Here is a 15,264-nt window from a genome sequence, read left to right as displayed (position 1 = left end):
AACTGTCTACCTCTTTAGGCAATGCTTTTAACAGATGAGGTTTTAAATCTTACTGACATCTCTGAAGACAGATAGAGAAGGAGAAAAAACACGAAGTCACGGCCTGGGAGAAAAGTGGCAGTTTGTTTTTGAGATTTTTTTCCCCCTTTTCTTTTTCATTGTTCTTTTGTATACTTGTAAAACCTCTTTTGGATGGTGGTGTTGTGTGGTTTCTTGCTAGCCCTCGAGCAGCTGCTGCTGGATTTGTCCTGATGCATTGCAACGCTCTGTTCTGTGGGCCAACTTGTGACTGTGTCTGCTGTTTGCAGAGAGCACAAGAGGCAAAAATCAGAATTCTGCTGGGGTTACAGACATTTAAGAAACCTCTTTAAGGTTGAGTTGGAGGGGAGAGATGTAGTGGTTTAGAACAGCAGGTCTGCAGTTGAGCTTCCATGTACCTGAGAGGAGACCAGATAGAGGAGACCAGACGTAGTCATGGGAAAATTCCACTTACCTAGGAGGCTGGGAATTGGTGAATTGGAGGGTTTTGTGGGGAGTCATCTGGAGAGCCGAGGCTGGTTAACTAGGAATGTTTTTGGTCACTTTGCTTTACTTCAGGTTAAGTGTTCATTTCCCTTTAAGATCATACACATAGCTGGGGATTTACTTTTTTGGACGATTTGGAATCACACACTATCTCGGAGTTTTATTCTGATGACACTGGTTATATTAATAGCAATATAATAGCTAGCTAATAATATAATTGTTAGCATTTACTAAGCACTTGCCAAGTGCCAAGTGTTTGATCCTTACAAGAGCTCTGAGAGATGGCGATTTGTTTATATTCCCGTTTTACGGATGGGGGAATCAGTGCTCAGAGAGGGGAGGTCATTTGCCCGAGCTCACCCCACTTTTAGACGGTCTGCTTTGATATCTTCTTTTAGAGAACCCAATTCGTTTGGGTGTCAACCCTTGGCGCTCAATAAATGTTTTGGTGAATGAATGGAATTCAGGAGCTGGGATTTGAACTTGGGTCCGAGCTGCCTCTGGCTGTGAGTTGGGAGCTCTGTCTGAAGGCATGCGGTCCCCAGGACTCTGCTGTTTGGCTGCTTTGGGTCCTCACAGAAGGAGATTTGATTAACCCAGCAGGGGCTCCGTGGTCCAAAGGAAAAGGAGCAGGGCATGTCGTGGAGGCAAGAACAGGGCTCCTGGGGTATTTCCTGGGCACGTGGGCAGTAAAGGTGTAGCATGAACTGTCATTCAGGAGAACTTGCGGAATTAGCATTTCCCCCTCTGATGGTAACAGTGCATGATTCACTTTGTTGCTCCCGTGTCTTCAGAATGCGTTGGGCTGAACTCTGGAAGACCATTTCGGTTGGGATTCACCTGGACGTGACTTCTTCCTCTCATGTACGCATTTGGGGAAACTTCACACAGCCAGAGTTGAATCCTCAAGGCAAAGCCCTTTACTAGGGTACATAAAGAGGGATATCTTTAAAATACCCACATGAACAAGTTCTTACTTTCCCAGGTAACGGCGGGTCGTTATCAGGTGGTACGTTCATCAGGTGCCCAGCGCGGGCAGCCTCTGCGGACACTGCGTTTACTTCCAGGAATCCGGCGCTTCTGTTTTGTCCCTTTTTCCTCCCTGCCACAGACTGATGAACCCATCAGCCTCCTACCTCTGAATGCACTGCTAATTACTCAGCTACATCCTACGGGGTGTTATGCTGGTCCCCATGTTGTTATCCTCACTTTGCAGGCGACGATCGGGAGGCATAGACAGGCAAAGCCATTAGTCCAAGGCCCCAGATCCTAGGCTGGAACCCAGGCATTCCAGCTCTTGGGCCTGTGCTTTTTCCCGTTCTGCTGCACCACCTTGCTCTGCATTAGTGAGCTTTTAAGTTCATTTTTAACCAACCTGCTGCTCCTATGATGTTCCGTCAGCCAATTCCACGATGGGGAGATAACATGGTGGCCTTTATCCATAGGGTTAGTTCAGGCTGCCAGGGAGAGCACAGGAGCTGCTTAAATGGGTAGAAAGATGTGACTAGCTTCTCCCCTTCACAACCCAACTCTTTCCTGGGACCAAGCCCTCTTGGGCCCGAATCTTCCTCCTTTGAGTTCAGCCTGCCTTCCTCACCTTTCCACGGCTGTCAACAAACTGAGACCTGCAACCCCATCTCCCAGATCTCTGGGAGCTCTGGAAAGGAGATGGCCACGGTCCGTGGTCAGAGCTGGTTGGGATTACAAATAAACTGAAGCCTGGGAAACTTCCTTGCTATTAATAGTGCAGACCTTTGGGGGAGGGAATAACCAAACTCGATGCTGTTGGAATTGATTTTGCCTGTCCAGATGACATACTAATGAGCTAAGTGGTTAGCTTCAGATCATTATTGCTCCTTCCCAGGCCAAGTTCTTTCAGAGACTCAAACCACAAAAGCAGAGAATAAGTTGGTATAAGAGCAGCACGGGGGCCCTTTTGAGAGAGGGGAGGCTGGTCAGCTTGGGCCTGTGTGTGAGAAAAGGAAGGTGGTGCTCACTTCAGAATTAGCTGTGTTGTCTAATTCCATTTCTTCAACTGCTGCTCCTTTTTTTTTTTTTTTTTTTTTTTGGGAAACAGGAATTTGATCTGGTGTCTGGATTTTTGATGGGGGTATTTCTGTCTCTTCATTGCCTTTGGGTTATTTCAGAAAGTTTCCCAGCCCATAATGTGTCAGAGTGTGCTGTCAACCATTCTCTCTCTCTAGGGAGAAAGTCTTGCCTAAAACAACCCTAAGATCCTTATCTCTTCAAATCACCCACTTTGATTATAACATCCATTGTTCTGCTCTTAGCTTCTTGGCATTTACTGGTTGCTGCATGTATACAATTAAAAAACACAAAACAGCCCTCTGTGTCCGATGTACGTGGAATATCCCCGTGTTTCGGACGAGACTTTGGAAGTGGACAGAACTGTATTTCCTTCCCCAATGAGGTTATTGTGCTTGAAATATCTCCTGGTAGTTTATTATTAAAGGAAACCACAGGCTGGGGTCAGAGGCAGTTTCTCCTGCCTGGAGCCTGCTATCTTGCCTCTTCTTTCTAGATCTTTCTTCTTTCCCCACTGTCTGCCCCACCGCCATTCAGCCACCCCCCAAATGGTACGCTCTTCCTAGGGGTGGGCAGCCATTTGATGGGGTGGAGTTGGGGCGGTGCGGCTTTGTGGCTCCCCGTCCTCACTTGTTGTCCCTCTGGAACTGTTAGGAAGGAATTTGGGGTGTGGACTTCCTTGAGTGACTGGGATTAGACCAGGCGAGTCTGCAGTCAGACAAGAAGTGTGTGGGCAAAGGGGACTATTGTGTGAGGCTCCTCCGGACAGAAAGCCTGCCTTCATCTTTTACTGTGCCTAATGGACAATTGAGACATTCAGCTTATGTCTGAAAGGAAAGTGGGCCGGAATGGTCTAGCAGACCTCCCAGACGAAGGCTCTCGTAGGAGAAGCAAATAGAGACAAGGATTACCAACAGGGAAAACAACTGGGGCAGAGTCCTGGGAGAGAATGTTTATTTCCTTGCTCTCTAGGAGGGATTTGGAAAGCGCCATAATCCTGGGTTAGAAGTAATTTGTTACAGCAAGATGATACTTGAGTGGCAGGCTGCTTCTGGCTGAGGCAGCGGGACTTGTGTGCAGGGGGGTCGGGGCCTCCAGAAGGTCAGCCTCACTAAATCTTCACCCTGGCTCTGGGGTTTGTTCTTCCCCAAGCAAAATTAACCAGAGGCGCTGCTGACCTTTTGGCTTCCTGGGTGTCGTGTTACGAAGCATCTCCCCATGCTTGTCACAGCTAGAATTGGACAATAAAAATTTGGACGGGGAGACCTTGCTGGAGCCACTGGCCTCTTTGAGAGGTGACAAGGAGAAAAAAACTAAAAAGGAAACAGTGCGGTTCACAGTTTCAGTTCGAGTTTGAGGCCATGAGCCAGGTCTGTCTTGCATTTGGTTCCTTCGTGCACTGACTAAAGCACGTTAATTGACTGCCAAGTGTTTCGTTGTTGTTGTTGTTGTTGTTGTGGAACGGGGGGAAGACATATGGAGTAGGAAGGAACACCTAATCAGAAAAATTCAATTCTTGAGAGCTCCTGGCCTGGAGAAAGAAGGGAATTTTTTAAAGTTCTTGATTTTAATATATGCTGCAATCTGGTGATTTGTGCATTTAAAATAACCCTTCCAAGTCACCGGGGCCCTGCTACCCCCTGACTTTGTTCCTCTCAAAGGCCATCTGATGGCTACATCTCTAACAACTTACATGGATGACCTGTAACTTCAGGCTTTTAAAATCCCCTGTGCAGTTAGAGGAAGAAATAGCACATTTTAACTGTCTTGGACCTTGTATAACTCCTTTTCTTTACTTCATTTACACAGCTTATCCTTTGAGGTTGGAAAAATGGTGAGGAAGTCAGTCGGGAGATTTTAGACAGAGAGCAATTTTCACCCCCCCCCGCCCCCTTTTTATATGTAACATACGTCCTTTTTATTTATTAAGTTTATTGGGGTGACATTGGTTAATAACATTATATGTTTCAGCTGTACAATTCTAATTATAGATGATCCATCATCTGTATGTCGCATCGTGTGCTCACCACCCAGAGTCTAGTCTCCTTCTGTCACCATAAATTCGACCCCCTTTATCCTCTTCATCTTCCTCCAACCCTCTTCCCCTTTGGTAATTATCCTGCTATGGCCTGTGTCTATGAGTTTGTTTGTCTGTTTGTTGCTTTCTGTTTTATATCCCACATAAAAGTGAAATCATATGATTCTTGCCCTTTCCCGGATGACTTATTTTACTTAGCACGATACGCTCAAGATTTATCCATGTTGTCGCAAACGGCAGGATTTCATCTTTTCTTATGGCTGAGTAACATTCCATTGGGTGCAGGCACCCCATCTTCCTATCCAGTCATCCATCCAAGATACTTAGGTTATTTCCATGTCTTTCCATGCCCGGTTTCTAGACAGAGAAACTGAGGTACAGAGACATGACCTGCCTGAGGCATCGGACAGTGGTCTATAGGAGTCAGGCTTCTGAACTGTACAGTTCTGTTCACTCAGTGGCCCCACTTGATTTGTTTTTAGCTCTGTGCCTTGAAACAGTCATCACACACTTCTGTCTTCTCTCCTGTGTCTCTTCATCAGCATTTTAATCCAGGGTAGACTGTGTTCTTTCCATCTTTCGTGAAGTCTTGGCGTTCCCATGTCATTGAAATGGTCTCTCCTCAAGATCCAATACCAACCAAAATCACTTTTGGAAATTGCTTGTTTCCCAAGAAGCTTTGGAGGGTATAAATGTTTTTTTTAAAGAATTGGTTCACCTGTTTTTCAGTTCATTCTTTATGCATGATGGCATGATGTATGTATCCGTGACTGTGTGTGTCTCTTTCCCACCCATTTAAAGTATACAGTTCAGTGGATTGTAGTATATTTACAAGGTTGTGTAAACACTGTACTATCTATTTCCAGAACATTTCATTACCCCCAAAGAAACTGTACCCACTAGCAGTTACTTTCCACCCTCTCCCCCGCTTTCCCCCCAGTGCCCAATTGACTCTCTGTATAGATTTACCTATTGTGGCTATTTCATATAGAAGGAATCATACAATATGTGACCTCTTTTGTCTGCCTTATTTTAAGTTAGCATAATGTTTTCAAGGGTCATCCTGTTTTTATTGCCAAATAATAGTATTGCATTGTGTGGGTTTGCCGCATTTTATGTCTGCATTCATCAGCTGCGACTTGGTGCCCCTTATCCCAGTATGGTCCATATTCACTGAGCGCCTGGTGATGCCCACACTCGGTCCCTGAGCTGCTCCATGTCCCCCAGCTTATTTTCCTGGTCCGCAGGTGCCTGTATCCACCTGAGCGTGCCTGTAGAGAAGCAGGCGGTCACGAAAGCATTGCAATTAACTGGGCTGTACTTGGCCTTTTTATAAGACGCGGTAATAAAAAATGTGGTGACCACAAGGTAGGTCGTCTCTGGTCTGTCTCTGAACGGGAGGTTCCTACAGTGGCGTGCAAGCAGTTCATCATTTGTTAGTCACCATCGGGGGGGGGCTGGAGGCTGAAGACGGGGTGAGCAAGATGGGAGGGCCAGGGCTCCTCCTCTCAAGTGCTTCCAGGGGCTTCAAGTCTTGTGACCTGTAGCTCAGAGACACCTGGGGGCTTATAGCAGGGCTGGCATTTGCTTGGAATCCACAGCCCTTTGTGGAGGAGCTGTCTTGAGGCTGCCCGAAGACTGGGGTTGGCTAGTCCTGGGCTGCTTTTGGTCGTGACAGCGAGATCTGTCTGTGAGGCTGATTCCCCCTCTTCTCCCCCCGTGAGGATGGGGGCTGCACCATTTCTTTTGCCTCATGCATCTTTTTGCTCTTCCATGGAGGACATCCATTACCTACTCCTCTTGGACTTTTTTGGGAGTCTCAAAAAAAGAGTTTTGGCCTCAAAATCCCGAAGCTCTGCACTCTGGTTCAGAATCCCTCGTAGCTGCATGGCTAAGTCACTTCATTTCTCTTTGCCTCACGTTCTTCTCTGTTATAATGGGCTTGGAGATTGTCTACTTTGACCACCTAAAAAGGATGTAATGATAATTTCGAGGGTTAAAAGAGCCTTTGAGGAAGTAATATAGGATCTGCAAGTATACAGCGTGCTCGCTACTGGCACGGCCCCAGCACTGACAATTTATGCTAACGACTGGTCATCAGAATCACCAGGCAAGTTGAGAAAAAAATGCAGGAACCCCCCCCCCCCCCCCCTTCCAGACAGTTTGATTGAGCAGGTCCTGGTGGGCCAGGAGAAAACTCGCTGCAAACCAGCGAGGTTTGGGAACTGGGACCACGTCACCAGCATGAACGAAATCCTCGTGTTCGTCCCTGTACCATTCATTAGCTTATGGTTCTCTTGACTGGGTCTTAGATGACTTTTCTAGGTCTCAGAATATCTAGTCCACACTGGGCACAGAGCGTATGCTTTGTAAATGCTGCAGGAATTCATGTGTTAGAGTCCAAAGGGGTTTTTGAGATCATGTTCCCCAATTTCCTACACTAGACACTTAGGCTCAGAGTGGGGAAGAGGGTGCCCAGGGAAGGAGTGAAGCGATGGCCCAGGTAGTGGCAGGGCTGGGCCTGGACTCTCCTTCCCCTGCTGCTCCTCCCAGGAGCACACAGTCATAATTTTAAGATGACTTTTTGGGGAAGGTGGAAGGAAGGCCTTGGGCCCCAGCCTCAGGGGCCCGTCTGGGTGTGAGAGGAAGGGCCTGATGAAATTCTATCCAGCTCGTACTTCTATGAGCTGCGATACTACCCACCTCCCCGGAAGAACCACTGAGATGGCAAATGCAAAAAGACCTCAGTGACAGGGGTATTGAATAATTGGCCAGGTAGAGAAAACAGGGAATCTCAAGTGCTGGCTGTTGGAGTTTTGTTTGTTTGCTTGTTTTGCTTTGTAGCTCTGGTAGAAATAATTTTCTGGTAGACTTGGAGGAACATAATTGAATGGTTTGCCCAGCGACTGGGGTGGGGGGGGGGGAAGAGAGATGCTAGATGTTGCAGAAGGATGATTGATTCCTTTGGGGACCCTGAGATGTCCCCTCAGCCATGCCCTTGAGGCACTGAGCACTGGCTGGTACAGGCAAGGATGCCCAACAGTTGATAAGAAAACCAGGAGAGGTAGAGGAAGTTCTAAGGTACATTGGGATGAAGCAGGAACACCTGGTGGTCTGGAGCCCTGTGTACTTGACTGCCAGCTGACCCCGTGACCTCAGGCGAGCTGGGTCTTGTTCTCCTGGCCTTAGATTCCTCCCTGGTCAAATGTTAACTGGTAATTTCTGACCATTTGCTTCATAGGGTTATTGGGAATGTGGTTATGAACTCCAAAATATGTTGCATAAATGTGAAGCGATACTGTTAGGACCCTTTAGATGGTTGTGTATAGTAAGAAAAAGGTTAACTGTAAGGGTTTTATTTAAAAATTGTATAATGACTAACGCACAGAGATGGGGTAAAACTATTAAATTGTTGTTTTTACACAGGTGCCTTGATATCCTGCCCCCCTTTCTCCCATATTTCTTTTATGTTGAAAAATAGGACAACTTTAAGGGAAACATTTCCAAGTGCCTGCTATGTTTGGTTTCATTAAAGATGAAAAAGTCAATCCTAACATCTTACTGAATTTTTTCTGTGGCTTTCTTCCTTCTCCAAGTTCAGAGTGTACCCAGCCTTCTGAGGTCTTTGGTTTTCTTTTCCTTGGTAACGATAGTAAATACTCCCAACCAGCAGAAATCATACATTCCTGAATTTTCTTTCTCTATGCAGTCATGCTTTATAGGCAAATAAAGCCTCTTTAAGTAGAGCCTCTATCTTGGGCTCTCTGTGGAATTTTCAAAAGGAGCAATTCCTGCATTATGTTTTAATCTAGGACAAAGCAGCCTAATCTCCTATACCTTCTGCATCTGCAGGAAGGTTAGTCACACATTTTGTAGTGGTGGCCCGAAGGGTCCTGCAGGATTCTGGGGACTTCTGAAATGATTTCGTATCGTTTTACTGTTAGGTACGTGTGATCAGTGCCAACTTTTGGGAACCTGTTGGTATCTGTATGATTCGGAGAGTAGGACAGATCATTAAATTAATCACAACGTCTTCTATTTTAACCATTGGGATAAATTGGGATTCCCTGACCCCTAGGGCAACATTACTTATTTATAGAAGATGGGCTGAATTTTCCATCTTCCATTTCTGAGAAATGAAGTCGGTCCAGAAAGAGCTGGCCAGGCCGATTCTTTTACAGGCCCATGTGTGTGGCTGTGTATTAGAGATGGGCCCCCCAGTATGAACCCCTCCTGAAGACTTGTGTATGTGCTGTTGGCATTCGTGCTTGTGCTTCCTATTGTCTCACTAAGACTTTGTTTTTTTCCTCTTCTTATGATAAGTGGCTCCGGTGACCTTGTGTGAAATCCAGTGATGTGAACCTCGTAGTCATTACACCCCTTCCCAGTCACACATTTGTCGTAGTGTTGGCGAGGGCCACCATGAGGCTGCCCACAGAGGGTGGGAGCAAGTCACCTTGCAGGGGAGGAAAGATGGACGACTTTGGACATGATCGGCTTAGCTCTCAGTTTTGGATGTTTAGGCAGTGGAGCGACTTTCCATTTTATAAGAAACAACATGCACAACTTTCTGGCACTGTGAGTTAGGAAATCTTAGCAGTTGAAATCTATCATGAGGATGGTTTCCAATTAATTTGAATTCTTGTAAGATGAATTTTTCCAGGGAAAAGCACCCCTACTGAGAAATAGCTTGGATCGAAAAAGCTGTTTTTTGTTGTTGTTGCTTTTGTGCTTTGGTAAAGGATGTCTATCTAGCAGGCAGGGGAAGGGAGCAAAACCTTCACAAGTTATAAAATCAGCCCTTTTCTGGGTGGTAGGTTTTCGGGAGGAGCTAGTTTTCTGGAAGAGACTGGTTTCATCTCCACTCCAGAGTAAGTCTGTTCAGCCACCCTGTTCCTGTCCTGAACTCTGCATTCTGCCTGAGCCTGTGCCTAATACCATCTGTTGGTGGCAGACAGCGTTGGCACAGCGTGGGTTGTATTCCAGTTTTGTGATGTGTGAAACTTGTACATGTTGGAAAGCCCTTGAGAGAGGAGGTGCTGAACCTAGAAAGTCGATCCCAAGGCATACAGGGTATATCACCCATGACACGAGAACTTTCTGGTACTCCTTTCTGGTGCTTTGATGACACGTGACACGTTGCCAAGCGTCTCCTGGGAAGTGAGTGAGGACTTTGAAACACGTGAGCCCTTTCCAGTCAGAATTGCTCAGGGATTTTCAAACTTCTATTTTGGAACGGAGGGGTCATCATTTCAATGAGGCTGTGGTCGAGTGGTGAGACCTCATGACCGGGAGTCATGGCCAGAGAGCTCAGATTCTTTTCCAAACTTTGCCCCCAACACTGGAGTCTGCCAGTGATGATTCAATCCAAAGTGTTGTTTTGGGGCCACCGAACATGTTGTCCTATGTGATTGTGTCTGGCTGTCTGGACTTGAAGTCCTGATGAAGGTGTGAACCTTTCTGACATGTTCTTTAGGCCTTTACCCATTTATTCCCTAAGCCAGCAATGGCGAAATACAGCCCACGGGCACAGCTGGCTGGCCGCCTGTTTTTGTGTGGACTGTGAGCAAAGAATGATTTTTACTATTTTTAAATGATTGGAAAAAAATCCAGAGAAGAATAATTCCTGACACAGGAAAATCATCTGATATCCAAATTTTAGTGTCTGTAAGTAGTTTTATTGGAACACAGCCGTGACATAATACAAGCACACACACACGTATTGGCTGAGTTATGTGGTTAGGCCAGGCACAGTAATGGGTCGCAAAGCCAAAGATAATTTATTATCTGGCCCTTCACAGAAAAAGTTGGCCAACCCTGCCCTGAATAAATAAAGGGATGGACTCCGCTTGCCCATCCATCTGTGGAATGGAGGGATTGAGAGGAAGTGGTGCCGGGAAGCCGCTTTGGTGTTTTATCAAGGATGTGGTGTTTCCTGGCAATCTTCGTCATTCTCATCGTCGTTGTCCTGTTTGTTTAGAAACTAAGTTTGTACCAAGACCTCCGCAGCCCTCAGGTGGCAGCTTCTCTGAGCAGCCTTTTCCATGCCATTCTTGCTACCCAGGCTGGGTTTACAAGGATGGGGGTGCCTTCGTGGGAGCGGGTTCTGTCAGGCCCACCTAGATCCTGGAGGGGTCTTCTGGTTTGGGAGAACCCTCTCTCCACTTGCCTTTTCTTTTTTTCTATTGGGGGATTGGAGGAGGAGAAATTTGAGATGTGTACTTTTTTCTTTTTGCTGACAATTTAACAGCCTTTTAAATTGCCTTGATTCCTTTTAGGCCAATGGTATTGTATATATTTTGAGACTTTGTCCACAGGTCCAAAGCTTAAGTTCCCTGAGACATATCATAAAATATGATTTTGGGGAAAAAAAACCTAATGGGCCGTGAGCAGAACATTATTATTAAACAAAGGATGAAACACTTAAGAGGAGATGGCCTTTAAAAAAAAAACAAACACAAAACAAAACAAAATGAAAGTCGAGCAGACTCCATTTCAACAGTTTTCAATGCAGGAATTCCCACAGCCCCATTTGATTGCAGTTTGTTGAAAAGTTTAATGTTTTTGTAGGCAATTCATAATTTCCATGTTGAGCAGCCTAAGAGGAAGAGAGCTGGAGCCCAGTGTTGTTTTTATAGTGGGATGGTGGGAACTTTTTTTTCTTCTTCCCCAAAAAGGATATAAAACTGAAGTTAAACTATTGGGAAAATGTGGTGTGGCTTTCCAACTGGTTCGTAAATCCGAGATGCTTCTTTCTTCAGGTCTTCCTTTAGGACCCAACAGAATAGAATTTCCTGCTGCTTAAATTCTCCAGGAAGGAAAAGATTTTCCTCTAGGCTATAATAGTACCTAATTTCCTTTTTCTTCCCTTTATTTATTTATTTTCTCTATTAATAAGGACCAATTGTAGAAGATGAAGAGACCTGGGAAATCCATCACTTTTGGAGGAGGTTAATAACTTCCTTTAAAAAATCCTGACATAATACTTACTTCCCCAAAAGGAACCTTGTCAGCCTGAATGCCAGTTAAGATCCCAGGGAGGGGCATTTATTCGGGGGGACCCAGCCAGTCGATGGGTGGGATCAAGTTGCTTTGGGACGGAGAGGGTGGGGCTGTCACTGTAGAGTCCGAGCAAACCATTGGGATTGGGACTGCCTTCCTCTACCATCTGGATTTGGTTAGCTCTCTCTGGGCAGTGGGGCCGAGTCTCATTTCCTCCAACCAGTAATGTTATATAGGCAGTGATCCTGGGCTGCCCTAACATAATTGAAAATTATGTGTATTGTAGGCTTGGAGCGCTGAAATGTAGGCTCATAAAAATATGTGGTGCAGGTAGCCCGCGGAGATTGGATATGGCACACAATGAAGCTTTTATGTAACGTAAGAATTATAAGCCTCCACATTAATATTGCATTATGGGTATGATAATTCGTAGGTGGGGTCCTCCGGGCAGGTCTGTCATCTTAAAGAAAGCCTACATTTCCGAAGTCTATGGAGCTGGTACTTGCACGCAATCAAATCAGTTTTGCAGATGGTCAAAGATGAGAACTTGTCCATTAATCTAACACACCCACTGAGGGTAGCATGAGCTACACGTGTGTGGTAGTGTCGACTCTGCTTGGCATGTTTCTTCACAGGTTTTTCTGAGATGGAGAGGTGACTGTTGGCGGGTGTTCATTTTGGTTGGCCTCAAGGAAATGACTCTATTGAGTGGTTTTGACCAGTGAGGCCCATATATTTATGTGGCAAGTGAGAATGGGAAGAAGTCCGGATAAGAGAGGGCAGAAGTAGATTCCCCTAGCTCTCTGGCTTGGGTTATGGGGCTGAGGGCGACCATGGAAATATTCACTTCAGGGGTTTTCGATTTGGGTTGATACTACTCCTGAGCAAGGTGTTTGGAAATGGTTTGATTATAAAGGTGACTAGGGGAGCATCTGCTGGCAGTTCCTGTCTCAGGGCCCAGAATCCTAGAAATCCGTCAGTGCTTGGGGCAGCCCCTCACCCATTCTTAACCACAGACAGGACAAGCCCTTCAGATTACAGATGAAAAACTGAAGGTCCGTAGAAGCAAAGGGATTCGATGCAAGGTCTTGTGGCAAGGTACCAGAACCGGGAACCAGGTTTCCTCACCATGGGATGCTTCTAGGTAAAAGCTCTGAAGAGGCAGAAGTCCCTCCAGCCTTGTATCGGTCTGGGTTGGGAAAATGACTGTGTACTTTGGCAGGTAGCTCGTGGGTTAAGATCTTCCAGCTTTACGTGTAACTGAGTTTGGTTTTTATTCGCCAGACAGCTCTTATCTTTGAGGAGCCCATGGAAAAGCCTGTGGATGGCTTTGGCCCTCCTCTGTCACATGAGATTTGAACAAACTCTTCCTTTTTTTCTGGACTGCCCTTTGCTATCCTTTTTATTTCTGTTGAAATCTTTCTGTCTTAAGACTCCGTGCAGCTTTCCCCAGTCACTTTTCTCAGAAATCCCTCCTTCTCTCTTGGCATTCCCTGGGCGCGATTCCATGAGTCTCTGCCGCAGCTTCACCCCATTCTATCTTGACACATCTGTGTAGGACTTGGCTTCCTCACGCGTGCATTAAGCTCCCTGAGGGCAGACATTTTTGTCGCCCCATAATGCTTCGTGAGAAGGCTGTGCACAAAGCAAGCTTTAATCAGTGCTCACCAAGTAAAATTTTTTGTAGAGTTAATATTAAAACCAGCCTCTAGGTCTCTGAAAAGAGCAAGATGGCTCCTTATGTACTCTCTAAGCATTAACTGATGTTTTAATCAATTGGCCTTCAGAGGTACAAGGGCCATTATTGATGTTCTTATTAAAATCTTAGCATTGTGTCTGAGTTTTGTTTGGTTGTCTGAAGTTTCCCTGAGTGAAATTGTGTAACGTCACCAACAAAAGTCAGATACCAGGAAGTTGATCCTACATGTACTAAATCCTCTGTGACCAGACAAGCCACCTTACCTCCGTTTCCCTTATCTGTATGATGGGGAGTTGGGTCAACTGATTGTTCAGGTCCCCCTGAAAGCTGCCTTACCACTTGTGATAGAAGTAGCTCCCTCTTCCGGTGCCATATTTTCATTTTCTACCTCAGAGAAGGGCAGGGTATACACAGTGGGCTTATTATATCTTTGTTTTCCTCTCCGTGGTAAACCTGTCCATATTTAAGAATTTCTCTGGCCTTTTGAGATGAATGTATAAATTTCATCGTGCTCTGTTTGTGCATCTCTTACCAAGAAGTGGTTTTGTTTTATAAGCTTTTGGGTTGGATGAAGAACTCCACCCTCACCTTATTGGAGTAACTTCTATTAGAGGACAGTTGCACATGTCTACCTAGCTTTCTTTAAAGTGAAGGATGATGGCCTTTTAGAAATGAAGGTTCCTGAAAGAGCAGATTCAGCATCTCCTAGGACATGGCTTGAGGTGTTGGCTTTCTTCCTTCAGAAAAGCTCTGTTTTCCTTCTTCTGTCTCCCCCCTCCCCAGTGTTCCCCTCTAAACGAGCTCATATTAATGCAATCGTTTTGTCTGAAACCGTCTGTAGTTGCCAGTAATGTTGATGTTGTGTACATGTACCTGTTGAATAAGAACTCTACGGAAGAACCTGTTGGTGTTGCATGATTTTTCTGTTGTCGCTGTTATTTGCATGGTTTTAAGTTTTCCACTTTCTGATGCATGTATCATGTACCCCAAGAGTTGTTTTGCATTTCTTTTCTAAATTCATTTTCCGTGTTCGTTTTGTTTGCTCCCTCCAGTACCTGCAGATGAAATGGCCACTGCTTGATGTCCAGGCAGGGACCCTCCAGAGCAGACAAGCCCTCAAAGATGCCCGCTCTCCATCACCGGCACACATTGTGGTAAGTGACCTTGCAAAGGCAATTGCTTCTTTTATTGGGGCAGAGATGAAGAAAACGTTCTTTTGTTGACAACAGCCTTTTTTTTCTTTTTTTTTTTTTTATCAGTTTTTCTTTCTTTAAAAATATTTTGTTTGGTATATTCTTGGATATGATTTATATCTAGAAGGTACTTGTTTTCTCCTATTGGACCTTAGTGATTATTATCTACCTGGAAAATTCCCCACCACTCTTTCCTCCTAGTATTGGGTTAGAATCTAGCTTCGTGGGCTCCAGTTAATAGGGCACAACCTCCATGGTGTGGGGAAGACTGGACAAGGTATCAAAGCAATTTTTAAAAATACAAAACACAAAGTTTTTCCTGAAAAAGTCATTTAGGGGAGGTGAGTTGCAGCGAAGGGAATTAGAAAACTCAAAAGGGTAGCCCTGGGTTTGAGACTTTGCGACCTTCTTTTCTTTTCCCCAGTTTATCTTAATTGTTGGAAAGGAACATTAGACACTCACATCAGAAAAATTTCTTCTGTGCTGACTGATTGATCCAAGAAATGAACTTAGACAGGGTTAAATTAAATTTAATCTGTACATCCTTGGCTTTGAAAATGTGGGGGTTTAGAATAGGAACCATTTGTTTGTAGTACTAAGCGACTACAACATAACGTGTGTGTCTACATATATTTTTAATGCACTTTCTAAGGGTTTTGTAGACTCTGAAAGTGGAATTTATAAATTAACCTCTTGAGAAGATCGCTCAGCCTTATTATAATATTCTCTTCTATACATTTATATCATGAGCTGGACTTTTG

The 15,264-nt window shown here is 45.1% G+C and overlaps 1 protein-coding gene across 37 annotated transcripts in view; it reads left to right on the top strand.

Annotated features, from left to right (window-relative positions):
- TCF7L2 (transcription factor 7 like 2) overlaps positions 1-15,264 on the top strand; it is a 192,289-nt gene that overhangs the window by 59,085 nt on the left and 117,940 nt on the right. For all 37 annotated transcript variants that reach the window (XM_074339028.1, XM_074339027.1, XM_074339031.1 and 34 more), the window contains one exon: positions 14,363-14,464. In XM_074339028.1, the coding sequence (XP_074195129.1) occupies positions 14,363-14,464 (102 nt within the window). The remainder of the gene's footprint in view (positions 1-14,362; positions 14,465-15,264) is intronic.

This window comes from Rhinolophus sinicus, linkage group LG07, assembly GCF_036562045.2.
Source record: "Rhinolophus sinicus isolate RSC01 linkage group LG07, ASM3656204v1, whole genome shotgun sequence".
Lineage (NCBI taxonomy): Eukaryota > Metazoa > Chordata > Mammalia > Chiroptera > Rhinolophidae > Rhinolophus > Rhinolophus sinicus.
Note: the sequence above shows the minus strand (reverse complement) of the source record. Positions and strands in the feature narration are given on the sequence as shown.